The 26,289-nt window shown below is 41.6% G+C and overlaps 1 protein-coding gene across 4 annotated transcripts; it reads left to right on the top strand.

Moving 5' to 3' along the window:
• Window positions 1–758: 758 nt before the first annotated feature.
• Window positions 759–25,972, top strand: RHBDL2 (rhomboid like 2). Of its 4 annotated transcripts, none has more exons than XM_039511894.1 (9): window positions 759–1,128; window positions 7,354–7,607; window positions 11,005–11,153; window positions 13,554–13,666; window positions 16,816–16,916; window positions 18,748–18,808; window positions 19,372–19,433; window positions 20,860–20,896; window positions 21,384–25,480. In XM_039511894.1, exons 2-8 carry the CDS (start codon window positions 7,398–7,400, stop codon window positions 20,884–20,886), a joined length of 723 nt encoding a protein of 240 aa, XP_039367828.1. In that variant the 5' UTR covers window positions 759–1,128; window positions 7,354–7,397; the 3' UTR covers window positions 20,887–20,896; window positions 21,384–25,480. The 4 variants fall into 4 exon arrangements, with proteins under 4 accessions (XP_039367828.1, XP_039367829.1, XP_039367827.1 ...); XM_039511895.1 differs by lacking the exon at window positions 21,384–25,480 and adding an exon at window positions 21,061–21,248; XM_039511893.1 differs by lacking the exon at window positions 20,860–20,896 and having other exon boundaries at window positions 25,392–25,972.
• Window positions 25,973–26,289: the final 317 nt, after the last annotated feature.

Raw genomic sequence — 26,289 nt, 5'->3', positions numbered from 1 at the left:
GAAATATGCTCAGGGAAGATAGGGAAGTGGTGAGATTTGGGATTAAAGTTGCCACCTCTGAGGTACAAAAAAATCAGGACCTCTGCAATGATCCTGCGCCAGTAAAACTGGACAGCCAACAGTGTGTACTGAGCACTCCTCTGGATTTCCCAGAACACCTACCTCAAAAAAAGGGATGATCCTGGGAAAATTTAGGTAGCAACCCAATTTTGAATTAGGGATACCCAGGGTCTGATGGGAGGCATAGAATGATAGCGCTACCACTCTGTTGGTGCCCTGCAGCAGAGCTGGATTAACTCTCCTGTGGGCCTGGGGCCATTAGATTTTGTGGGGCCCCTGGAGGTTTGGAAAGGGGGAGTGGGCTCAGGCAGGGGATTGGGATATGGGAGGAGGTGTAGCACCAGCTTGGGGGGGGGGTTCTGGGGTGAGGCCAGGGATGGGACAGGAGGTTGGGGTGCAGGAGGGGTCTCAGGGCTGGGGGAGGGGGTTGGGATGCAGGAGTGGGGGTGGCTGCTCCTGGTCAGCGGTGCAGCAGGGCTAAGGCAGGATCCCTGCCTGCGCGGGGTCCTGTTGCTCTTCTTCCCCAGACGGCCAGCGCATCCAGCCCCTGGGCAGAGGGGCCAGGCCACTCTGCACAGTGTACGCTGCCCATGCCGGCAGGCGCTGTCCTCGCAGCTCCCATTGGCTGCGGTACCCAGCCAATGGGAGCTGCGGAGCCGGTGCTGGGGGCGGGGGCAGTACGCACAGATTCCCTGAACACCCCTCGCCTAGGGGCCGGTGTCCGGCTCGCAGTGTGGAGACTCGTCGCTGGCCGGATCCAGCCTGCGGCCCCCGCTTAGCCCAAGCCCCTGGGCTGCAGCCCCTAGAGCCCCTGGGCTGAGGGGACCGAGGCTGGCGGTTGGAGGCAGTTTGGAGCGACTGGGGCGCGCGGCCTGGCCGTGTCATGACGAGGGCGTGTCGGAGGTTGCCCGGCCCGGGAATGCGGCTGAGGGAGGCTCCTGCTGGGGCTGCCACCGGGGCGGGCCGGGGAGCGGCTCGGGGGCTGATGCTACTCGGCAGAAGGAGGAGGGGCTGGCGCAGAGACTTGGAGTCGGGAGGCGGCGGCGGCGGCGAACTCGGAGCAGCCAGGTAGGCCGGAGCGGAGTCCCGGGTCCCGGGGCAGCGTGAGGAGGGGGCGGGCCGGCGGCAGCGGTGTGGGCTCCGTGCTGGTCCTGTCTGGAAGTCGGGGCGAGTCCGTGAGCCGTGAGGTAACTTGGCGCCTTGCCCCGCACGGGGAGCCCTTGAGTGCCGCTGAGCCTCGCGGGCGGGGCGGTCACTTCACTTGGTTCAGCTTCTTGGCCTAAAACTCCCCAGAAACGCTTCCTGGGGGAAAAGCTGCCCAGGCCGTTGAGGGGACAGAGTCTCTGCCTCCGTCCAGGGCCAAGCACCAGCCTCCGGCTGGGGAGAAGCGAGTGTAGTGCGGTCATCTGGGGATTTTAGTATCCCTATAAAACCGGCTCCTGCCCAGAGAGCCGCTCTAAGGGATGTGCCGTGAGGCTGAAATAGCCATGTCACAGCGCTTCCAGTCTAAACATACCCTGTCAGCGTGTGCAGCCACAGAGTGCTTGTTGAATGCAGTTAGTGGGTTTATAATGATAATGGCTAAAAAAACTCTCAGCGTTCTAGGGTCCTGCAGTTGCTTTTGTTCAGTGCCAGTACCACAAAGACATTCCGTTGGCAATATTAAAAGAACATGTAAAACCTAGACTAGAAACCGATAACAAATGCAGCCCAGATAAACTAACAGTGGTTTTGGTGAAAGGAGATTGAGAAGTGGGTGGAGAGGGGTTTTTTATTTAAAAAAAAATTGGCCATAAAGACATCATATTTTCTTAAATGTACATTACACTGTAGACAGCGGCTTTACCACAGTGGTAGATGGACCTATCCAGTGTCTGAGAACACATTTAAAAATACTTTATGCCTAGAGTCTGTTTACCACTCATATCCCACAAGCTAGATCAAAGTCAGTACTTTGAAGTATGTTCTCTTAGGATCATATGGATACTATAATGTGTCTTTTAGTAGGTCAGTAGTTGTCATTAATGCTTGGAGTTACTACTGAAGTAAAATTTCAGTTTGGCTAGGGATTGCTCTGCTGCTGGAGCACCATTTTGTTGTTTTTTAAAAAGAGGTAAGACTGAGGGTATGCGTACACTACAAAATTAAGAAGAACTCAGTAATTCTCTGCTGAAGGTTCTGTGGCACAGCAGCTTTGTTCCTTCCCCCATTGTAGGAAACTTTCCTGCGCCATTTGGCAATCACTTGTGCAGGGACCAAAGCAGCACATAGGCAAGCAGCATAGAGATCAGGGCGGAAGTCACAAGCATGGAGTAGATGTACCCTTGTTTCCCTGCTTGCCCTTAGCGGTGAGATGTCTGCTAGAATGACCCCTGCCTGTGGAAAAGTCGGGGAGAATTTTAGATCTTTTTCCATAAACTGCTGCACCACAAGCCTTGCAGAGAGTGTGTGCTCTTTTCCCCATGTGGAGCAACCTCTCCCCACAACACTCACCATGCCTTGGCTGTTCATGGAGATGTGTGCCTGGCTATGGTCAGTGAAAAAGTGATTGCAATGTTGCAAAAGGTGAATTTAACTGAAATATTACAATAGTGTGCATGAATTTAACAATCCCGCTTCTGTGCATTGTCCCCTGTACTTCACCAGATGTGGCCATCAGGAACACCCCACGCACCCCTTCCAAGCTTCTCCACCAGATAAGAAAGTGCCCAAGATGCAACAAAGAAGACATGTTCTGGGAGGTATTGCAGGGCTCCAATGCAGAAAAAAGGGAACATAAGGAGTGCTGGGAAGCCAAACGGCAGGACAGAAAAGAGAATCAAGCGTTTAAGGACGCAACTGAGAGGATGATTAAAGTAATGGAGGAGCAAATGTAGATGCTACAATCCTTAAGTGCTGTAGACAGAGCAGATCAGTCCCTCTTTCACTTCACCCCATTGGACAACTTTCACAATGTTAACTGGACTTGCACACAGTTGTGAAATTCTGTCTTTCCCTGGTTCCTCCTTTCCCATGAGGCGTTTGCATGTGGTGTTTCTTGTTCAATAAAATCAAAGTTCTTTAACAGTGAATCACATCCCCCTCCCCTACAAATTGAGATTGCAGGCACTACCAATACATGCACAGACATTGTTGTCATTGTCTTACAGGAATATAAGGCTCAAAATGACACCATTGTGTCCTAGGAAAACTAGCACCTGTGACAGAGATATACAATATTGGTGCTCATTGACAAAGTGCTGCCTCAAAGTCTCCCTGATTCGAAGTGCCCCCCTCTGGGTTCCTCTGACAGCCCTGGTATCTGCCTGCTCAAAATCAGCAGCCAAGCGGTCTGTTTCAGCACTCCATCCCTGAGCAAACCTTTCACCCTTAGCTTCACAGAGATTATACAACATACAGCACGTGGCTATGTCCATGTGAATATTATCCTCATTAAGGTCTAGCCTGCCATAAAGGTATTGCCAGCGTGCCTTTAATCTGCCAAGTGCACATTCAGCTGTCATCCGGCACCTACTCAGCCTGTTGTTGAACCATTCCTTACTGCTGTCCAGGTGTCCCGTGTAAGGTTTCATGAGCCACGGCTTAGGGTGATGTTGAGATGTTGAATATCTCATTTGGAAAGAAAGTCCCCTGCTTGTAGCTTTGTGTATAGGCCTGTGTTCCTGAAGATACACCTTCCCAGACCACTCCGTGTTGATGTCAGTGAAACGCCGTCGGTGATCCACAAGCGCCTGCAACACCATGGAAAAGTACTCTTTCCTATTGATGTACTCTGTCGCAAGGTAGTCTGGTGCCAAAATTGGAATATATATGCCATCTTCTGCCCCATCACAATTAGGGAACCCCATTTCTGCAAGCCATCCACTATTTCACGTACATTTCCCAGCATCACAGTCCTCCGTAACAGCATGCGACTAATTGCCCTGCACACTTACATTAACACAGCCCCAGCGATCAATTCTCCACTCCAAATTGATTCATGACCGACTGGTAGCGGTCTGGAGTTGCTAGCTTCCACACAGGGATTGCCATATGCTTCTATACCAAGAGGGCAGCTCTCATCCTGGTGTCCTTGCGCCGCAGGTCTGGGGCAAGTGCCACACACAGTTCCAGGAAGGTGGCTTTCTGCATCCAAAAGTTCTGTAGCCATTATTTTTCATTCCACACCTTCATGATGATGCAATCCCACAATTCAGTGCTTGTTTCCTGAGCCCAAAAATGACAGTCTACCTTATGCGGCTGCTCTGTGAATGCCAAAAGCAATCGAAAGTTGCTCCAATCCATGTCATGCAGAAGGTCAGGCATCTGCAAGTTGTCTTCAGCTAGGAACTTGATTAACTGCACTGCCATCCACAATGTCTTCATGACAGTTAACAGAGCATAAGAGAGAGTGCAGGACCCATCCCTTCCCACAAAGATGCCGGGGTGCACAGCAGAGCATGGCTGTTGCAAAAATGCCACGAAAGAAAGCCAGAAGTCCATGGATTGCTGGGACACAAAGCAATGCATCACAGGACATTTAGCCTGGTCCTAAGATGTGCCACGATCATAGAATCATAGAATATTAGGATTGGAAGAGACCTCAGGAGGTCATCTAGTCCAATCCCCTGCTCAAAGCAGGACCAACACCAGCTAAATCATCCCAGCCAGGGCTTTGTCAAGCCGGGCCTTAAAAACCTTTAAGAATGGAGATTCCACCACCTCCCTAGGTAACCCATTCCAGTGCTTCACCACCCTCCTAGTGACATAGTGTTTCCTAATATTCAACCTAGACCTTCCCCACTGCAACTTGAGACCATTGCTTCTTGTTCTGTCATCGGCCACCACTGAAAACAGATGAGCTCCATCCTCTTTGGAACCCTCCTTCAGGCAGTTGAAGGCTATCAAATCCCCCCCTCACTAGTCTTTTCTGCAGACTAAGTAACCCCAGTTCCCTCAGCCTCTCCTCGTAAGTCATGTACCCCAGCCCCCTAATCATTTTCATTGCCCTCCGCTGGACTCTCTTCAATTTGTCCAAATCCCTTCTGTATTGGGGGGAACCAAAACTGGACGCAATACTCCAGGTGTGGCCTCACCAGTTCCAAATAGAAGGGAATAATCACTTCCCTCGAACTGCTGGCAATATTCCTACTAGTACAGCCCAATATGCCATTGGCCTTCTTGGCAACAAGGGCACACTGCTGACTCATATCCAGCTTCTCATCCACTGTAATCCCCAGGTCCTTTTCTGCAGAACTGCTGCTTAGCCACTCGGTCCCAAGCCTGTAGCAGTGCATGGGATTCTTCCTTCCTAAGTGCAGGACTCTGCACTTGTCCTTGTTGAACTTCATCAGATTTCTTTTGGCCCAGCCCTCCCAATTTGTCTAGGTCACTCTGGACCCTATCCCTACCTTCCAGCATATCTACCTCTCCCCCCAGCTTAGTGTCATCTGCGAACTTGCTGAGGGTGCAATTCATCACATCATCCAGATAATTAATAAAGATGTTGAACAAAACCGGCCCCAGGACTGATCCCTGGGGCACTCCCCTTGATACCGGCTGCCAGCTAGACATCGAGCCTTTGATCACTACCCGTTGAGCCCAACAATTTAGCCAGCTTTCTATCCACCTAATAGTCCATTCTTCCAATGCATACTTCTTTCACTTGCTGGCAAGAATACTGTGGGAGACCATATCAAAAGCTTTGCTAAAGTCAAGATATATCACATCCACTGTTTTCTCCATATCCACAGAACCGGTTATCTCATCATAGAAGGCAATCAGGTTGGTCAGGCATGACTTGCCAGTGGTGAATTCATTCACCTTCCTCTCTGCCTTCCCACAACACCTAGCGACAGAAGGTGTCAAGCTGGACTGTAGGATAGGAACCCACAGTGCAATGCTTACATTGTCGATGGTACCCCCATTGTGGATGCGATCTGCTGACCAAGGGAGCAAGTGTGAACATGAGATTCCGATTTTTATTATGTCGACTTATGGTTGTTGCCATCACTTTTGTCAACAAAAATTAGTAGTGTAGACATGGCCTAGGTCAGAGACTTTCTAGTAAAGAGTGTGTAATTGATGTTTCTGTTGTTGTGCTTTGATCTAGTGCTTGTCTTTTAATAGTAGAAAAAAACAAAGATAAGCAATTACTTTCTGGAACATTATTTTCATGTGATTGGTTTCTTTTTGGATCAAGGTGAGGACAAAAATATTTGCAAAATCAGGGACAGCTGAGAAGCATGTCTGAGGGAAATTGTATTAAACACTTCTGTCTGCAAGTTATGCTGAATTACAACTAAATAAAGGGACACTCAACTTTTTACCTACAATTGTTACAAATAACACTTAAAATGGCTGTCTAAAAGATTATAGAGATATTTCCTTTTTAAAGTTCATTTACATTGTGCATCTGACAGCACATTTGTACAATCATTTTTACTGTTCCCCACCTCTCCTTTGTGTGTCTTTCACAGATCAACTGGAGAGAAATATTTTGTAACTAAAACCACAAAATTGACAGAGATACTTGGGGGATGGGTGTAGCACAGAAACAATGTTAGTGTATTTTAATTGACTACATTTCAAGGTGTCTGTCTCCATTTAAGCAATCTAGCTGATAGAAAAGAAATCTACAGAGTATATCTGAAAAACAGAAAGGGCCAGACCTACACTGACAGAACCTAGGTTGTGGGACTCCAGAGACCCCAGTAGTGACAGTAGCTGACGACAGTCCCCAGCAGTGGTCTGTAGCTGGCTGGTATAGCATATAGGGGGTGAGACTTGATTCAGTGCATTTCCAGGCAATATCCTTTGAAGCCATAAATAAAGCTGCTTCCATTTCACCCTATGAATCCCAAATGGAAGGGGTCAGGGATACTGCCTCCAGAGCTGTAGAGGATGCAAATTGCTGCTACTTTTGCATATGGTTTGAGGTAATTGAATGGGTCATTAAAGAGTTCATGATGGTTTTCCCTCCCCTAAAAATAGGGATTTTTAGCCATGTAGTCCTAGCCAAAGTCAATTTTTAGTTAGTTGTATTGTGCTTACCTTACATTCCTCTGTAATATTACCTGGAAGCAAGAGTCTTCAGTTCTGTCTTAATTGTTGTGTAGTGTTGCTTTGTGCTGTTAGACAATAGGTGGAGTGATTGATAAAGTTTGTAAAGTGCTTTGGAGAACCTTTCTGGATGAAAGGTGATGTGTAAGTTTGTCATCATAGTGCTAGAGATTATTCTTATAAAATTTACCAGTCATCTGAATGTTGTGCTGATTGTGTGTAAAATAGTAACCTGTATGTTTGATGGAACAGGTTTTTGCAATTCCTAAGTATTTGGCCTTTTCCGAGTAAGTAATATGGAGATGGAGAGGATGAACACGGATACGTCTGGTGAGGAGGAAGAAAAGGAAAACAATGACAGAAACTCTAGAGTTTGTACTAGCTGTGACAAGATCCATGAGTCCATTTCCAAATGGATGCTTCCTGAAAATGCCAGAGGAACCTACCTGGAAAGAGCAAACTGTATCCCTCCTCCTCTCTTCATCATTTCGATTAGTATAGCTGAGGTAAGAGTTCTTACCTGGTAACGTTGTAAATGTTTGCACTTGTCTTTCATTGAATGCTATTATTTTACAGGAACAACAGTCAAACTGGGGTTTAGATTATACAAATTGCAGTTGTTTCACTTTAGAGTCACGGGCTTCTTGTCTGTTGTTCAGCACTGGAGTTTGCATGTGATCATAAAACATACTGAATTGAGCATTTTTAACTTCTTGATTATCTTCCATTTAGTAACTTATTTTTCATTCATTGCACATATGAAGTCCATATTATACATATTGTACCATTATAATACCCTATTTTGCAGTTCCTTGTAAGTCTGGCAAATTTTAACCATGCAGGCTGAAATCTTCCATCTCTGGTTTCTGTTTCATGTTGAATTTTTTTAAATATTTGAGCAAAAATGGTTCAGCATCAGAATGAGCTTAGTGGAGAAATAAAACTATTTTGCAGGGCACAGTCCAGAAGTGTCCTTACCCTATGAAAACCCACACTCATTTGGCCAGTTTAAGAGCCTCTTAAAGTTGCTACTGGCACATGCGCAGCAGAACTTGTTTTACACTTGGTGATTACGTTTCTTAAAATCCTAAACTGAACTGCATGTGCTCTACTAGAGTTCTTTTAAGGGGTCAACAAGCATGTGGACAAGGGGTATCCAGTGGATATAGTGTATTTAGATTTTCAGAAAGCCTTCACAAGGTCCCTTAAAAGGCTTTTAAGCAAAGTAAGCTATCATGGGATAAGAGGGAAGGTCCTCTCATGGATGGGTAACTGGTTAAAAAATAGGAAACAAAGGGTAGGAATAAATGGTCACTTTTCATGTTACACCCACATCTTGAATATTGTGTGCAGATGTAATCACCCCATCTCAAAAAAGATATATTGGAATTGGAAAAGGTTCAGAAAAGGGCAACAAAAATTATTAGGAGTATGGAACGGCTGCCATATGAGGACAAATTAATAAAACTGGGACTTTTCAGCTTGGAAAAGAGATGACTAAGGGGGGATATGATGGAGCTCTATAAAATCATGACTGATGTGGCGAAAGTAAATAAGGAAGTGTTATTTACTCCTCCTCATAACACAAGAACTAGGGGTCACCAAATGAAATTAATAGGCAGCAGGTTTAAAACAAACAAAAGGAAGTATTTTTTTACACAGTGTACAGTCAACCTGTGGAACTCCTTGCCAGAGGATGTTGTGAAGGCCAAAAAAGAACTAGATAAGTTCATGGAGGATAGGTCCATCAGTAGCTATTAGCCAGGATGGACAGGGATGGTGTTCCTAGCCTCTGTTTGCCAGAAGCTGGGAATGGATCGCTTGATGATTTCCTGCTCTGTTCATTCCCCTTGGGGCACCTGGCATTGGCCATTGTTGCAAGACAAGATACTGGGCTAGATGGACCTTTGGTCTGACCCAGTATGGCTGTTCTTATGTTCCCAAATTTGATGACCTCGCTGTCCTCCCCAGTCAAAATATCCTTTGGCCGAGGGAAGATGCAACTAGGCTGTGAGCCCAGGAGTTTTAGTCTTGCCTCTTCCGCTGATTGGTTATTAATTGTCCACTTCTCAGTCCTTATCCAGCAAGACCTCATATCTCTAGCAAGTATTATTCCCCCATTTTATATGTGAAGTAACTAAGGATCTTAGGCATTTCACAAGCTCACTTCTGGCAGAATTGCTGATAAAATAGAGATCTCTGTGGCAGACTCCAATTTCAACCACTTAATCCAACTGTCTCACTGAAAGTGTAGGCCAAATTGTTTTTTGGTTATGAAGTCCTGCATACCCAGTGCCTGGAAAAGAACCAGGAATCCTGACTTCTTGTTCTGTGGTCTAGCAAATATATGATGGAATTTCTTCATTTTTTCAATTTTTTTTTTTTAAGACCAGTGTTTGTATGTTGTTTCCTGTGTGAAAAGAATGTTTGAGGTGGAAAACCAGGCATTTGAACATTAGGCAATGCTAGAACTGAGGTTGCCTGTGCAACCTTAACTCTGCCCCTTTGTGCATATTGATCAGGTTTCAGTTTCTAGTTACATTATCACAAACTTCTTGTTCTACAGTACAGTAACTCCTCACTTAACGTTGTAGTTATGTTCCTGAAAAATGCTACTTTAAGCGAAACGATATTAAGCTAATCCAATTTCCCCATAAGAATTAATATAAATGTGGGGGTTAAGGTTGAGATAAATTTTTTTTGTCAAACAAAAGACTATATTTTATATAATATATATACACAGTATAAGTTTTAAACAAACAATGTAATACTGTACACAGCAATGATGATTGTGAAGCTTGGCTGAGGTGGTGAAGTCAGAGGGTGGAAGAGGATGGGATATTTCCCAGGGAATGCCTTACTGATAAATGATGAACTAACTCTCCTAACACATTGTTGTTAATGTAGCCTCACACTCTCCACGGCAGCACAAATGGAGGGAGTGGAAACAGCATGGCAGAGAGAGACAGAGACACACACCGCGTGTGTGAGAGAGAGACGCGCGTTGCCCCTTTAAGTATGCTGACTCCACTATAAGTACATTGCCTTTTTAAGTAGATCAGCAAGTTGAGACAGCAGCTGCTGCCAGCAAGCTCCCTCTGTCCTGGTGTCATCCCCTTCCCCTTGCTCTGGAGATAAGATACAGGAGGGGGGGAGGGAGACACCCTGATATTAGCACCCCTCTTCCCCGTCCCCCCTCTGCATAGCAAGCAGGAGGCTCCTGGGAGCAGCTCCAAGGCAGAGGGCAGGAGAAGCACAGGACAGTGTGGGGAGGGACAGCTGAGCTGCACAGCAATTGATAGCCTGCTGGGTGGCTGCTGGACAGGGAATTTAGGGAAGCAGGGAGCTGATGAGGTGCTGCCAGTCCAACCTGGTTCCAAGCCCCCTTTAGCTAGCTCCAACGGACTGCTCTTTCTGCAAGCAGTGGCCAAGCAGGTGGCTACCAAACAACATTATAAGGGAGCATTGCGCAACTTTACACCAGCATGTTCTCTAATTGATCAGCAACGAAACAACGTTAACTAGGACGACTTTGTGAGGCGTTACTGTACTGCTCTATCATTCAGAACTTGATTCAGCAGAATACTCAGGCATATCCTTAAAATCCATTGAAGTCAGTGGGATTAAAGAACATGCACAGTGGCAAGAACCCCTTTAAATTTGGTATTTCCTAATTTGCGTGCTTGCTTTTGCATCTCTACCCTTGTTGTTTCCAGTGTGTGTTCTGACCATTACACACATAGTTGTATGTTAGTGAAATTATGCATTTCTGTATATAGAAGGTTTGAAATCTGCCATGAGACAATTATATATTAAGGATTTGGGGATTATTGGTGGAAAATTATTTATATTTCTTAATTCCAAATCATTGTAGAAGTTGTTAAAGTCTCTCATTGTTTCCAGCTGGCTGTATTCATTTATTATGCTGTTTGGAAGCCCCAGAAACAGTGGATCACACTGGATACAGGTGTCTGGAACAGTCCCTTTATTTATAGGCCTGACAAGAGGGAAGAAGCTTGGAGATTCATTTCATATATGCTAGTGCATGCTGGGTAAGCAATGTAACAATGGACCCTACAAACAGTCAACCTGTGGAACTCTTTGCCAGAGGATGTTGTGAAGGCTAAGACTATAACAAGGTCAAACAAGAACAAGATAAGTTCATGGAGGAAAGGTCCATCAGTGGCTATTAGCCAGGATGGGCAAGGATAGTGTCCCTAGCCTCTGTTTGCCAGAAGCTGGGAATGGGCAACAGGGGATGGATCACTTGTTGATTACCTGTTCTGTTCATTCCCTTTGAAGTACCTGGCATTGGCCATTTTGGAAGACAGGATACAGGCTTGATGGATCTTTGGTCTGACCCAGTCTGGCCATTCTTATGTTCTAAACAGGTTTTTCAGAGAAGCCAAAGGGAGTTAGGTGTCATTCCATTAGGTTCCTCTGAAAATCTCAGTCTATGTCCAAAATTCATGTATTCATTTAGGAAAATGGAAGATTTTACCATGTAAGATTTATAAAGATCATGTGGTCAGGACCCTAGTCTTAAGACTTGTCTGCAGGATGATGCTTCTGGGCACCGTACTGGTGCAGTAGGATCTGCATCATGGTAGGCTGTCCCCTTTAAAGGTAGTGGTGCTTCGTTGTGAGCCCACCCCAGTCACATGGCATGGCCCTTATAATATTTTGGGAGGTTTTGATATAGACTAAGACATAAGAAATAAGAGGTATTTGTAGAGAGGAAGCAGTCCCAGGAATAAATAATGTTGGGAGAAATTTTATTACTGTTTCTTTAAGGGCCTTGGATCAGGAGCCTTGCAGAGTGGGCAAGACAAGGCTCCTCTCTCACCCAACCAGCTGGGTATGAGGTGGAAGAAGGGGACTAGTATGCTGCCTCTTCCCTGAGAACAGGGCAGACAACAGCAGGAGAACACTGCCTGCTGCACCCTCTGAGCCTGAGGACTAATTGGGGTAAGGGGCCAGCTGAAAGTTGATAAGGCCCTACAGCTGTCCCAAATTATAACCCAGCGCAAAGGAGGAGAATGGAAGGCTGCAGTTTTAAGGAGAGAAACTTGAAAATATCACCCAGCCTTGGGAGGAGGGCTGGGACCTCCTGAACAGGAGCAAAAAGTCTATAGGGACTCTTACATGGACCCACAGGAGACATGAACTTCAACTCAGAAGTGAGTTACATGCTGTAGAAAAGTTAATAAATCAGACTCCCACAAAGATGATATTGGTTTACCAGTCTAGGTAATTAATTGAAATAACCTGAGTTGGTGCTGGAGGCAATGAACCTGCAGGGCCACAAAAAGGGCCATGTTCAAGGGCAGTGCCCCATGACAGGGTCAGTAATGACAAGAGCTCCACCTAGTGAACTGCCAGCACCACTTCCTGCAGCAGTGAGGTGTCACTCTCCATTCCAAAATCTGACCTAATCCATCCGTGTTTAGTTTGCGAGATCAGTACAAGGTAGTATAGATAGCATGGCTGTAGTATAGTTTTAATCCTACCTGAAAAGGTACAAAGAAGGGCAACAAAAATTATTAAAGGCAAGGAACAGCTTCCATATGAGGAGAGATTAAACAGACTGGAACTGTTCAGCTTTGAAAAGAGATGACTAAGGGGAGATAAGATAGATGTCTAAAATATCATGAGTAGTGTGGAGAAAGTGAATAAGGAAATGTTATTTACTCCTTCACATAACACAAGAACTAGAGGTCACCCCATAAAATTAGTAGGCAGCAGCTTTAAAACAAACATAAGAAAGTACTTCTTCACCCAATGTGCAATCAATCTGTGGAACTCATTGCTAGGGTCCAGAAGTACAACTGGGTTCAAAAAAGAATTAAATAAGTTCATGGAGGACAGGTCCATCAATGATTATTAGCCAAGAGGGTCAAGGCTGCAACCCCATTCTTTGAGTGTCCCTAGACCTCTGACTGCCAGAAGCTGGGACGGCACGACAGGGGATGGATCACTTGATAATTGCTCTGATCTGTTCATTCCTTCTGATGCATCTGGCACTGGCCTGTCATAAGACAGGATACTGGGCTAGATGGACCACGGGTCTGACCCAGTATGGCCATGTTTTACTTTTTTTTTTTTTTTGAGACCTGTTCTTCATAATCTGTAATCCAGTTCTGCCTTTCCACCAGAGTGCCTTACTCTGACTTATATGCAGACTCTGGCCTTCCAGATCCAAATGCATAGTCCTGACTCTACCCCCTAAAAAGTAAGGCTTACTTATTTTGAGTTATTTGAGTATATAATTTATAACAGCTTTTATTTTGTCTTACTAACTTTTTAAAAAGTTATTTTGGCTGTAGAAATAAAGCATGCCCCCAGGATGCTAGGGTTCCATTTTATTATGTATTAGCTATAGTTTGAGAAAACTTTAAATGTTTGTTAATTAAAATTTTGATTTTCAATTATCAACATGTTTTTCCTTGCAGCATTCAACACATTTTAGGAAATCTCTTTCTGCAACTTATTTTGGGGATCCCCTTAGAAATGGTTCATAAAGGGCATCGGGTTAGTCTGGTGTATCTCGCAGGAGTGATTGGAGGTCAGTGTGTAATGGGAAATGGGTAAGCTTAAATGAAGAACTGTCTGTATCAGAAAATCAATGTATATTATTGCCACATCCCCTTTCCTGAACAGGACAATCAAAGTTGTTGGTATACTGGATTGTGTAACATAACCAGTTCTCTTGGTGCAGAGAATGTCTGGACTCCAAACTTTTACTGTAATAACATACTAGAAAACAACCCTATGTTCCACTCTACTCCACTCAGGTGTTTCTTTCAACTTTATAGCCATTCTCCCTTCCAATTTTTTATCACTCTAATTCATTCATACAGAAATATAAATTCATACCAAGTGTTAGTGGGCAGTATTTTAGAATTAACATCTTTGAAATGGATAAGTAAATTGAATTAATTCTCAGTGGAAATAGTAAACTGCTTTTATTGTTCTGCATTCTAAAGTCTCCAGTTTATGGACTCTAGAAAAATAGGCACAGATATTGTTCCTGTAAAAGCACATCTTGAAGTTGGTTATTGTTGCGGTCTTCAGTTGGTTAATTCTGTTAGGCCTGGGCTACTCTAGCAGGGAGGTTCGAACTAAGATACGCAACTTCAGCTACACTATTTGCGTAGCTGAAGTTGAAATATTTTAGTTTGACTTACCTGGCTGTCCTCACGGCGGTGAGTCGACTGGTGCGGCTGCCCCGTCAACGCTGCTTACTCCTCCTGCCGAGGTGGAGTACGGGCGTCAATTAGCAGACTGATTTATCGCATCCAGACGAGACGCGATAAATCGATCCCCGATACATCGAACACTACCTGCCAATCTGACAGGTAGTATAGATGTACCCTTAGAATTAACATAGCTTCTGTTAATTCTAAATAAAATAAAATGAAAGAAGCAACAACATTGTTCCTCTGTAATCTTACTCCATCACCAAGAAAACAAGACTTGTCTCCTCCCTACTGCTTCTAATTCTAGGTATAATGCTTGGTTACCACTTCTGGTGCTTGTTTTAATACTTCCCTATTAAGGCTGCTAAAATCCTGTTGAATGATAAGACATGCATATTAACAGATCACTATGATTTATAAATATAACTTTTTATTGACAAGTTTCTACTGATGAAAGGTAGATCAATTCCTTTCTCAGAGGACATTATAAAATGTTGAGTATAAGGGTTTAGTCTGATGGCAGTTATTGCAAAAATTCTCAAACCTCTGTATTCTCATGCATTCAGATGGAACTGCATTCTGAGTTTTATCGTATCCTCAAAGCATAGCTTCAGCTGGGAGATCATCGTACAATTGCAGTGTCCATTAAGAGGCCATTCATAGGTCTGGAGCAATGTTCCCTCTAATTTTTCCATTCATGTGTGGAATTAATTTTGTTATATGCAGCACCAATATTGAGGTAATGTCTGGATGTATGCCACCGGTAGAAACAAAACACTTTATCTATCTATCTATCTGTAAAGGGGACTGTAAAGATTTCCTGGAATCTGACATTTAGGGCCAAACCCTCAGCTGGTGTACAGCAGCGACGAAGTCAGTGGGACTACTTCTATTTACACCAGCTGAGGATTTGACCCTTCAAGTGCATCATATTAGAACGGCTTCCTTATCACTATTGCAAATGCACAGACTGAAGTCTTATGCACATAACAGGCTTTTCTGAAGAGCAAAAAAAAATGAAATCCTATAATGTGCAACCCATATTTCAGGTTGCAGTTCCCTTTGCTCAGAATTTAATCTGGTGGCTGACAGTGCAAAGCTGAACCTAAAGTGAGATTCCTCACCCAAATGAAATGAAAACTGTTTGATGTCTTGATGGTATTTTATTTTGGTTAAAGGTAGTAATGTATGGTATTTCATGGTTTTGTATAAATCTTGGTTCAGGATGTAGATCAGACTCAATAAGGTATATATTTTTGGCAGATAAAATACTGCTTATCCCCATAAATTGTGTAAACAGAGGCACCACAGAACAAAGAATAGAAACATTTAATTGCTGTAACACAGGATCTTCCTTAAAAAAAGGGGGCTGGGGCCGAGGGAGAGGAGCCTGTCCCCACTATAGTCCTGGAGTTGGGGCTGAGGGAGAGGTGCCTCTCCCGTCCCTGCCAGAGCCACAGCTGGAGTCGGGGCCAGGGGGCAGAAGCATGTCTGAGAATCCCCCATTTACACAAGTTTAAACCTCCAAGTGACCTGTGCCCCATGCTGCAGAGAAGGTGAAAAACCCCAGGGTCTCTGCCAATCTGACTCATGGGAAATTCCTTCCCAACCCCAAATATGGTGATCAGTTAGACCCTGAACATGTGGGCAAGACTCACCAGCCAGACACCAGGGAAAGAATTCTCTGTAGTAACTCAGAGCCCTCCCTATCCAGTGTCCCATCACCAGCCATTGGAGATATTTGCTACTAGCAGTTGGAGATTTGCTATATGCCATTGTGGGCAGTCTCATCCTACTATCCCCTCCATAAACTTATCAAGCTCAGTCTTGATACCAGTTAGGCTTTTTCCCCCATTGCTCCCCTTGGAAGGTTGTTCCAGAACTTCACTCCTCCGATGGTTAGAAACCTTCATCTGATTTCGAGCCTAAACATGTTTATGGCCAGTTTATATCCATTTGTTCTTGTGTCTACATTGGTGCTTAACTTAAATATCTCCTCTCCCTCCCTGGTATTTATCCCTCTGATGTATTTATACAGAGCAATCATATCTTCCTTCAGCCTTCATTTGGTTAGGCTTAACAAGCCAACTTCTTTGAGTCTCCTCTCATAAGGTTGGTTATCCATTCCTTGGCTTATCCTAGCAGCCCTTCTCTGCACCTGTTCCAGTTTGAATTCATCTTTCTTAAAGATGGGAGACCAGAATTACACACACTATTGCAGATGAGGATTTATCAGTATAACAGTACTAACACTTCTCTGTGTTTACGGGAAATACCTCACCTGGTGCATCCTAGGACTGCATTAGCCTTTTTCACATCCGCATCACATTGGTGTAGGTAAAACTTTAATTGGCCTTTTTTTCTTCCTGTTTTCTTTCCCCAGTTTCTTATATGTCAGTCAATCTCTTGTAATTTCAGTTGTGCTCTTTAGCTTCTATTGATGTAAGGTGCAGAAAATGTCATCTTAAAGTTTCCATTAGGACTCTAGTTCTAAGGACATTTCTGTCTTTTTCAGGTTCCTTGGCTAGCTCAGTCTGTGATCCGCTCCAGGCTCTCGTAGGGGCTTCAGGAGGAGTCTATGCTCTCATTGGAGGATACTTTATGAATATTTTAGTGGTAAGGAAACAATCAGAAATGCACTGAGAAAAAAAACCAGATTCTTTGTGGATCTTTGTTCACTTTTGGATCAATCTTATTTGTGTAAATAAAATGTTCAATTTTTTTCAGCAAAGAGGAATAATTAAGGAAAATGCAACTGCCACATACATATATGCTGAACAAACTGTGTCTGTCCTTGAGAAATCAAAGCTTCATAGATGCTTTTTGTGCTATTAAAAGAGGAAAAAGTGAATTTAGCAGTTGACATCATTTTTCAGCCAAAGTGACATTACACTATAGAAATTGCCATTTACGATCCCATGTAGTGCAGTATTCTGTCTCAGCTAGTGGCCAAAATCGGATGCTTTAGAAGTACAAGAAACCCCATAGTGAACAATTATGGAATAAGCTGCAAACAAACAAAAAACAAAACCAAAAAAACCCCAAACTCTAGGGCTTCAGTTAGAACTTGACTGATGCCCTGAAGCATGAGGGTTTGTATATCCCTTCAAAAAATAATTTTGGCTATATATTCATGTAAATGTCTAATTGTATTGATCTCATTTTGGGTGCAGTAGTTCAGCTTAACAGGAACTTTAAACCTTTATTTTGTGAATCTTTTATGTCTATCTCCCACACATACCAAAAAGCAATACAAACCCCAGCTTAATCAAACTTGTAGTCTAACATAAAGTCTTGGTGACCTCAGCATTGTTTAGCCAGAATAACTTCCCAAATGCTTGGAATGTGTAACAATCAGATGTTCTGGTCTCTGAGTATAATCAATGAAAAAGCACATGAGGTCTCTGTTAAGGTTTGGCATTGGAATGCAAGTTTTATGAAGCTGGGGTTCATACTGATTTTTTGGTGTCTGTGGGAGATGGAAGTGAAAACCGTATGGAGTGTTGGGGAGCATTATCACTAATGTTGTAGGGAAAACAAAGGTGGAAAGGAGTGCAAAGGTCTCTCCCAGTAATTTGTTAGTTTCTTTCTTTTAAGATTTCAGATGAAGTGTCCTGCTACATAACCTTAACTGCAACTAAACATATTTTTGTTTGCTAATTAAGATCTTGGCTTCAGTGATCTCTAGTGTCAGAGAAGCTGACTGTATATTGGGTGGCTTTTTAAAAAATGATGTAGTTTAATCAGTCACCAAAGGTGGGTCCTAGTCTTCTAATTCTAAACATTGCTAAACATTAGTTCATGGAAACATCAGTTCTTCAGCAAATCTTCTCTTAAGAAGTTCAGTCAGCAGTCAAACCTTTATTTTCTGTGTGATCACAGGCAGTATGAATTATAAATGATACATTAAAGAGTTCACATCACCAGAGTTTTCAGGTAAACAAAGAGGGGGCCTGGTTCAGCAAATAGCATTGAGTCTCCACCACCAAAGGCATGAGAGGCTCTAAAAATTGGTATCCTTTGGGTAAGGCAAAAATATTGTTTTGCTGGATAATCATTCTCAAAGGGCTGACAGTACGTAGATTGCATCTTCTTTTTAATTAATTTTTATCACCAAAAGGCATATAAAAGGACATATGTTTTCATTATAGAATAAGGAAGACTGTGAAAGGTGATAATAGCAGTGGTCTAGTGGATTAAGCTCCTTGTTGTTGGAGTTTGGGCATGCCACTTTCTGTGCCTCAGTTTCCTCATCTGTAAAATGGGGAGAATGATACTGACTCTCCTTAGTAAAATGCTTTGTGATTGTTTGAAAGGCACTATAGAAATGTAGGGTGTTACTTAGTGTATATTAATATACGTAAATGGACTGTTTGTGTATGTGTATGCATGTACAAGTCCATGTGTATAATTATATAGCTTAATTGTTTATTTTTTTCTCTCCAAGAACTTCAGAGAAATGATTCCTTTGTTTGGAGTCTTCAGATTGCTCCTCATTGGGATTATAGGTAATTTTAATCTTACCTAGTATGTATGTGAGAATAAAAACTATGCAAGACACCTAGTATTAAACTGTACAAATATGAATGCCCATTTGGAGTCCAAAATACTAATAGTCAGGGAGATATCAGTTGCATATTATTCAGTTTGCTAAAACCACAAAGTAAATGTAAATTGGGGTTAGGTTAAATTATAATGTAAACTGATCTGAGCCTTAAACTATTTAGTGTTGCTTTGCACTTTTAAATACTACTAATTACCTGTGTAGTGCCACAGCTATGTATGGTGCTTGATAAAATTCTAGCTAAATTTTGCTCTGTTAGAAGGGTGGTGCTGAAGTCAATAGGAGTTGGAATCCCGTGGCTGAGTGTAGATTTTTATTTTACTAGCTCCTGCATTTCACTCCAAAAGTGACTGCTTCAATTGTGGGTGATATGAGCTCTTTGTAGTTAGCTTTGTAGATGCCACTAGAAGACATACCATGTTGTAACTTACACCCATTATTTGGATTTGTTTCAGAAATGACTTGTCAATTTGAATGAACAATTTTATGATAATTGTGTTTTCTTAGTTGGAACAGATATGGGATTTGCTCTGTACAGAAGATTTATCGCTCCTGTGAATGGGCCTCAAGTAAGTACAGACTTCACTAAAATAGCTTGGATAAATTATAACTAATGCTCTACTAGACCTTAGATTATACCTCAGTATTAAGTATTGGAATTTAGTAGAAAAATATTGTTTTAAATATTGAAAGATTGTGGTGATTCCTGTTGCACCAAGAAACAGAATGGCACATAATCCCAACTATACATACAAAATGATGGGGTCTAAATTAGCTATGACCATTCAAGAAGCTGATCTTTGAGTCATCGTGGATAGTTCTCTGTAAACATCAGCTCAGTATACAGTGGCAGTCAAAAAAGCTAACAGAATGTTAGGACCCATTAGGAAAGAGAGAGATAATAAGATGGAAAATATCATAATGGCATTATATAAATCCATAGTATGCCCACATCTTGAATACTGCATGATGTTCTGGTTTCCCCATCTCAAAAAGGTATATTAGAAATGGAAAAGGTACAGAGAAGGGCAACAAATATGATTATGGGTATGGAATAGCTTTCACACGAGGAGAGAGAAAAAAGACTGGGATTGTTCAGTTTAGGAGAGAGATGACTTAAGAGGGGATATGATAAAGGTCTACAAAATCATGAATGGTGTGGAGAAAGTGAATAGGAAAGTGTTTTTTATCCCTTCACGTAACACAAGAACCAGCGCTCACCCAGTGAAATTAATAGGCAGCAGCTTTAAAAACAATATAAGAAAATACTTCTTCATACAACATGCAGTCAACCTGTGGAACTTGTTGCTGGTGGATGTTGTGAAAGCCAAAATTATGACTGGGTTCAAAGAAGAATTAGGTAAATTCATGAAGGATAGGTCCAACAATGGCTATTAGTCAAGATGGTCAGGGACTCAACCCCATGCTCTGGGTATCCCTAACCCTCTGACTGCCAGAAGATGGGACTGGATGACAGGGGATAGATTACTCAATAATTGCCTTGTTCATTCCCTCTGAAGCATCTGGTAGTGACCACTGTCAGAATACAGGATACTGGGCTAGATGAACCATTGGTCTGACCCCGTATAGCCATTCTTACATTCTTATGAGAGAAGGTAAACTGTTTTTTTCATAGAGTAATAAATTCTAAGTCAGAAGGGACCATTGTGGTCACATAATCCGATCTCCTGTGTAACACAGGCCAGAGAACTTCCCAGAATAATTGCTAGAAAAAACATCCGATCTTGATTTAAATATTTTCAGTGATGGAGAATTCACCATAACTTTTTTGTAAATTGTTGCAATGGTTAATTACCTTCTATGTCAAAAATTTACACCTTATTTCCAGTCTGAATTTGTCTAGCTTCAACTTCCAGCCATTTGATTGTGTTATACCTTTTTCTGCTAAATTGAAGAGCCAATTATTAAATATTTGTTCCCCATGTAGATACTTAGAGTGTAATCAAGTCACCCCTTAACCTTCTCTTTGTTAAGATTGAGCTCCTGCAGTCTATCTATTGATCACTATAAGGTATGTTTTCTAATCCTTAATCATTCTTGTGGCTCTTCTCTAAACCCTCTCCAATTTATCAACATCCTTCTCAAATTGTGGACACCAGAACTGGATAATATTCCAGCAATGGTTACACCAATGCCAAATACAGATGTAAAATAACCTCTCTACTTCTACTTGAGATTTCCCTGGATCACATCTTTTGGCCACAGCGTCACACTGGGAGCTCATGTTTAGCTGATTATCCACCATGACACCCAAATCTTTTTCAGTATCACTTCTTTCCAGGATAGTCCCCCATTGTGTAAGTATGGCCTACATTCTTTGTTCCTTCATGTGTACATTTACATTTACCCATATTAAAACGCATATTGTTTGCTTGTGTCCAGTTTACCAAGTGATCCAGCTTGCGCTGAATTGGTGACCTGTCCTCTTCATTATTTACAACTTCCCCAACTTTTCTGTCATCTGCAAACTTTATCAGTGACTTTGTATTTTCTCCCAGGTCACTGGAAAAAAATGTTAAATTGTGTAGGACCAAGAAGTGATCCCTGAGGGACCCCACTGGAAACAGACCTGCTTAATGATGATTCCTTTGCAACTAAATTTTGAGCCATTTTTTAGTCTTTTGAATGTATGCCATGTTAATTCTATATTGTTGTAGTTTTTAATCAAAATGTTGTGTCAAACGCTTTTCAGAAGTTTATGCATAGTAGGTCAACACTATTGCCTTATCAACCAAATTTATAATCTCATAAAAATATGTAAATTAGTTTTTCAGGATCTATTTTCCATAAACCCATGTTGATTTTCATTCATTACATTACTCTCCTTCAATTCTTTATTAATTGAGTCCTGTATCAGCCACTCCATTATTTTGATCAAGATTGATATCAGTCTGACAAGCCTATAATTACCCAAGTTACCCTGTTTATTCTTTTTAAACATTGGCACAACATTACCTTTCTTCCAGTCTTCTGGAACTTCCCTGGTGCTCCAAGGAAAATCAATTTATTGAAAATCAATGGTCCAGGGAGCTCCTCAGATGGCTTTGTTAAATCTCTTGGATGCAAGTTATCTGGACCTGCTGATTTTAAAATGTCTAATATTAGTAGCTTCTGTTTATCATTTCCAGAGATACTAATAGAATGGAAAGACTGTTATCACCATATGGTGAGAATATCATGTTTTTTCCCAAATACAGAACAGAAATATTTATTGACCACTTCTGACTTTTCTGTATTATTATTAATTCTACCATTTCCATCTAGTAGTGGGCCAATACCATTGTCAGGACTTTTTTGTTCGTAATATATTAAACAAATTCCTTCTTACTGTCCTTAATTGTGTTAGCCATAGATTTCTGTGTCCCTTTACTTCCCTTCTCAATTTTCTACAGTTCCTAACTTCTGAATTATATTCATATACTATCAGCTTTCCATTTGTTCCATTTGTTACTTTTTTTATAGCTGCCTTCATTTCCCCTCTAAACCAGGAGCCTTCTTCCTCAATTGTGGGATTGTGACTTTTAGTTAGGTGTTCTTTGATGGTTCCCAATTATCATTCACATTTTTCTGATTAAATTCTTCCTCTCAGCTACTTGGCTTATAAAAAGTTGAAGATACATTTGTTAACTTAGATAATGTATAGGCATCCAGAGATGGGATGGGTGCTTATTATATTATCTATATACATTGTAATAAGCTGTTACCTCTGTCTGAGACCAAGATTTTTGGTATATTTTAAAGGCTTCTTTTCTTGTAGAAGCTGTATCCAGCCGTGAAACTGGCTACATATTTAATAAAATACTATCTTTATGGAATAAAGCATGGCATGTAGATTTCTCCACTATACTGTCAATGTACTTGTGTAGTAATTCTTGCAGGTAACTTACTACTGATTAAGATAACTGCGGGTCTATGTTAAACTCAGAGTAAGTAAAGCAAGACTTTTATCCCTTGCTGTCTATTGCTTAATCACAATGGGCATACTAAGAGAAGTATAGTTGTGTTTAAGAATTACTATGTATTTGAGCATGGACAGCACACTCATCTTTCAGAACAAATGGCAGACAAGGGCACTGCCCTTGAACTATTTAAATTGTAATAAATAGCACAGTCCCCATAAATAATTTTTTATGAAAAATGGTGTGGGGAGGAAGAGGTGTGGTGGAAGAGAGGTTGAAGGAGTGGTAAACCAGGTCAGGAATACTGTTCTGTTAACATAGGGGCTCGTGGTATAAAGCAGGAAGGAAATTAGGACATGCCTAGGCATGCATCTTGAGCACAGGCATGGAGAAGAATAGAAGAGAGGTAGCCAGGAGCAAGGAGGGAGCCCAGAAGGCAGAAGCCTGAAAAACAGACAAGGAGTTTGAATTTAATGTGGAAGGTGAGAAAACCACTAAGGGACTTAAAGAAGGGACAGATGTGGTAGGAGCAGTGGTGATTTTTACAGAATACTTTGGAACAATTGAGGGGTGTGAGAGATGAGGTCAGAAAGGCTGCCACAGGTGAAGTGAGACTTGACTGACATGGTCAAGGGTTTGGAGTGTGGGAATAGAGGAACAGGTGGATTCTGAAGATGTTGAAGAGACAAAATTGGTAGGATTTATTGACAGAATCCATGTTGCAGAGAAGAGAACAGAGGAGTTGAAAACCACACTGAGATTAATTATTTGAGGACAGGGAGGATGGTGGTAGTGCCCACAGTGATAGAAAGAAGACTGCGTTCAGTTTTCTTCATGTTGAGTTCAAGCTGATTGCAATATATCCAAAAGGAAATATTGGAGACACAGCTGGAGATGGTGTGACTGAGTGAAGATGGGGAGGTAGATGTGAAAGACATCAGCATAGAGGTGATGGATTAGATGCCCCCAGGGGTAATATGAAAAGGGAAAATAAGGCCAAATGAAAGAGGTCTGAGAGACATTGTCAGTGAACCCTGTTCAGATGTAGACTTCTTATTGTTCAAGAACTTCATTGGGACAGAATGGACTAATGTACTTTCACCCCTACAGACTTACACTGAAATCCTGATTATGACACAAGATATTTGTTGTTCTCAGCCTTGCCCTTAAATTATTTGGGGCAGGGACATGTTATATTTGCCCCCATTATGTAGCTCAATTTAAACTATTAACTGACAGTGCTATACATGAATATCTTTGTCTCAAGAGTCACTGATAATTCGACAATGAAATGACAGCATGGACTACATTATGTCAGTTATTTCTGATTCAAATAGCTGCATTTCAGTTATAGACAGTGTTATTTACATTATAAACGTAACTCACAATTTGTAATTAGCAACTCTGCTAGACACCTGGGACTGGATAGCAGGCTTGTTAGTGTCAACATTGAGTGACAACATATATATATTCCACACACACTTGAAGCTAACATGACATCTGCTTGCTCCGAAGTCTCTCTTGCCAGCTACATTAATCCCTTATTTCCTTAAGTATTAAATTTACCTACTAACTTTAAAACTCCATTTGTAGTAGTTGGGCAGTGCTACAGGTATATTGTCAAACTAAATCTGTATTTTGGACTATGGCATCTTATTATTTGGTTAGAAATCTCTTCTATTATAATATTCAAAATTTCCTCTCTTTCTGAGAAGTAATCAGCCTTGTTCTACTGTGACCCAGTACCTGGCTGCACAAACAGCAGCGGGAGCACAGATTAACACACCATTCCTGGACCTCTCTTTAATAATCAGTTACTCTCATAACAAGGAAGTAAACATGGCATAGCTGATCGTTTGTGGCCATCCTGATGATGCAAGTGTGTGTGTGTGTGTGTGTGTGTGTGTGTATTTCATGATGCATTTCTATCTAATATATCTAATTTTCTTCTCTCTTTCATCTAGGTTTTCATACTGCACTCATCACTGTGGTAACTCAGTGCTTTACATCTATAACTTTCCTGTTCATCCTGAGTATTTTTGTATATCACCTGCAGCCATGCCACCTTATACTGTGTCTTTTCATATCTCAAGTTAAGCAGGGTTGGGCTTGATCACACTCTAAACTGGAAACCTCCAAGGAATTTCTATATACTGTGCACACTGACTTTTAGCGAATCAGTAGGGAACCATGTTCCCTTAGAGTCAGTTCTGAAGGAATGTCCCAGCATGGCATTAGGGACATGCATATTTTGGATGAGGCATAAAACTGTGATCAAAGATGTCATGACTGTCTTCATAAATTATATCCAAATTCTAGCCAAATTCCCAGTTCTGAATAATTTAATTCTACCTCCCTAGATTCATACCTGCAGTTTTAATTTGATATGTAGCTGTACACTATTAAACAGCTACTGCCTTCCATCAGAGTAGCTACATTTAAATACTAATGATCCCTAAGTATCCTTTACCTATCTCATAGGCATGTGTTAAAGCTAAAGTAATATTTATAAGTGCTTTCAAATCCTTGGATGAATAATGTTACAGAAGTGCTGGTATTCCTCAGTCTTGAAATGTAACTTAACAGTTTACTTCTTTTTCTCTTAAGGTGTCCTTTGTGGCTCACATTGCTGGTGGCCTAGCTGGGATGTCAATAGGTTATGTCATTTTCAGCTGCTTTGATAAGAACTTTATAAAAGATCCAAGATTTTGGATCTCCATTGTTGCTTATTTAGTCTTTCTGGTGTTTGCTGTATTTTTCAATATCTTTCTTTCACCAGCAAACTAAACTGCACCACCCACAAAAGAAACACTTAAATCATCAGGAAAACAACTTAAAAAAAGAAAAATTACAGTTTTATAACTACAAAGGGACTCCATAAATGTTGCTTTTTTAAATAATGGTTATGTACAGACTTTAATTTTTAAAGCATTATACCATCATTTTTATGGTTATCCTATCTCAGAAATGAAATATAGTTATTAAAATATGACCTTTTCAAAATCATATGTAACCTTTTCTATTTTCTATTGCTTTTTATACTGTTAAATTAAATAAACATCAAGGGTTCCTGGTTGCTTTGGAATAATTAATGCAGCTTTTGTTTTGAGCTTTTGTGACATGATTCAGTAAATTACTTCTTCCAATACCAGCTTTCTAACCTCAAAACCAGAAGAAAAATGTTGATCAGCACAATAAAAAATTCTTTTGGAGAAAAAAATTATGGTGTCAATTTTTTTTACAGTTGAGTAGCAAGTGTGATGATTCTTGATCTTTGTCATGTATAATCAAAGCCTCAGGTACTTGGACACAGACTGTAAGTCCAGTCTGCTGCAATGTCTCTGGATTTTGTGACATTCTGCTTCAACAGACTGGAAATTCAGTGGCAGCTCCATTCATTTTAAAAAAAGAGATTTGACAGGAATGACGACTTATACTATTGTGGGCAAGTTTTTCAAAACTGCCTTCTTCAGGGTTTCTTGCATCTTCTTCTGAAGTACTCAGA

The sequence above is a fragment of the Mauremys reevesii genome, linkage group 23 (genome assembly GCF_016161935.1).
Source record: "Mauremys reevesii isolate NIE-2019 linkage group 23, ASM1616193v1, whole genome shotgun sequence".
Classification (NCBI taxonomy): Eukaryota; Metazoa; Chordata; order Testudines; family Geoemydidae; genus Mauremys; species Mauremys reevesii.
Note: the sequence above shows the minus strand (reverse complement) of the source record. Positions and strands in the feature narration are given on the sequence as shown.

What these genes read in the sequence shown, in the direction of transcription:
- RHBDL2 (XM_039511893.1), top strand. Translation starts at nt 7,398, where the DNA reads ATGGAGATGGAGAGGATGAACACGGATACGTCTGGTGAGGAGGAAGAA. An exon ending in TCTCGCAGGAGTGATTGGAG is followed by an intron (nt 13,667 to 16,815) that starts GTCAGTGTGTAA and finishes TGTCTTTTTCAG; the next exon opens with GTTCCTTGGCTAGCTCAGTC. An exon ending in GCTCCTCATTGGGATTATAG is followed by an intron (nt 18,809 to 19,371) that starts GTAATTTTAATC and finishes GTGTTTTCTTAG; the next exon opens with TTGGAACAGATATGGGATTT.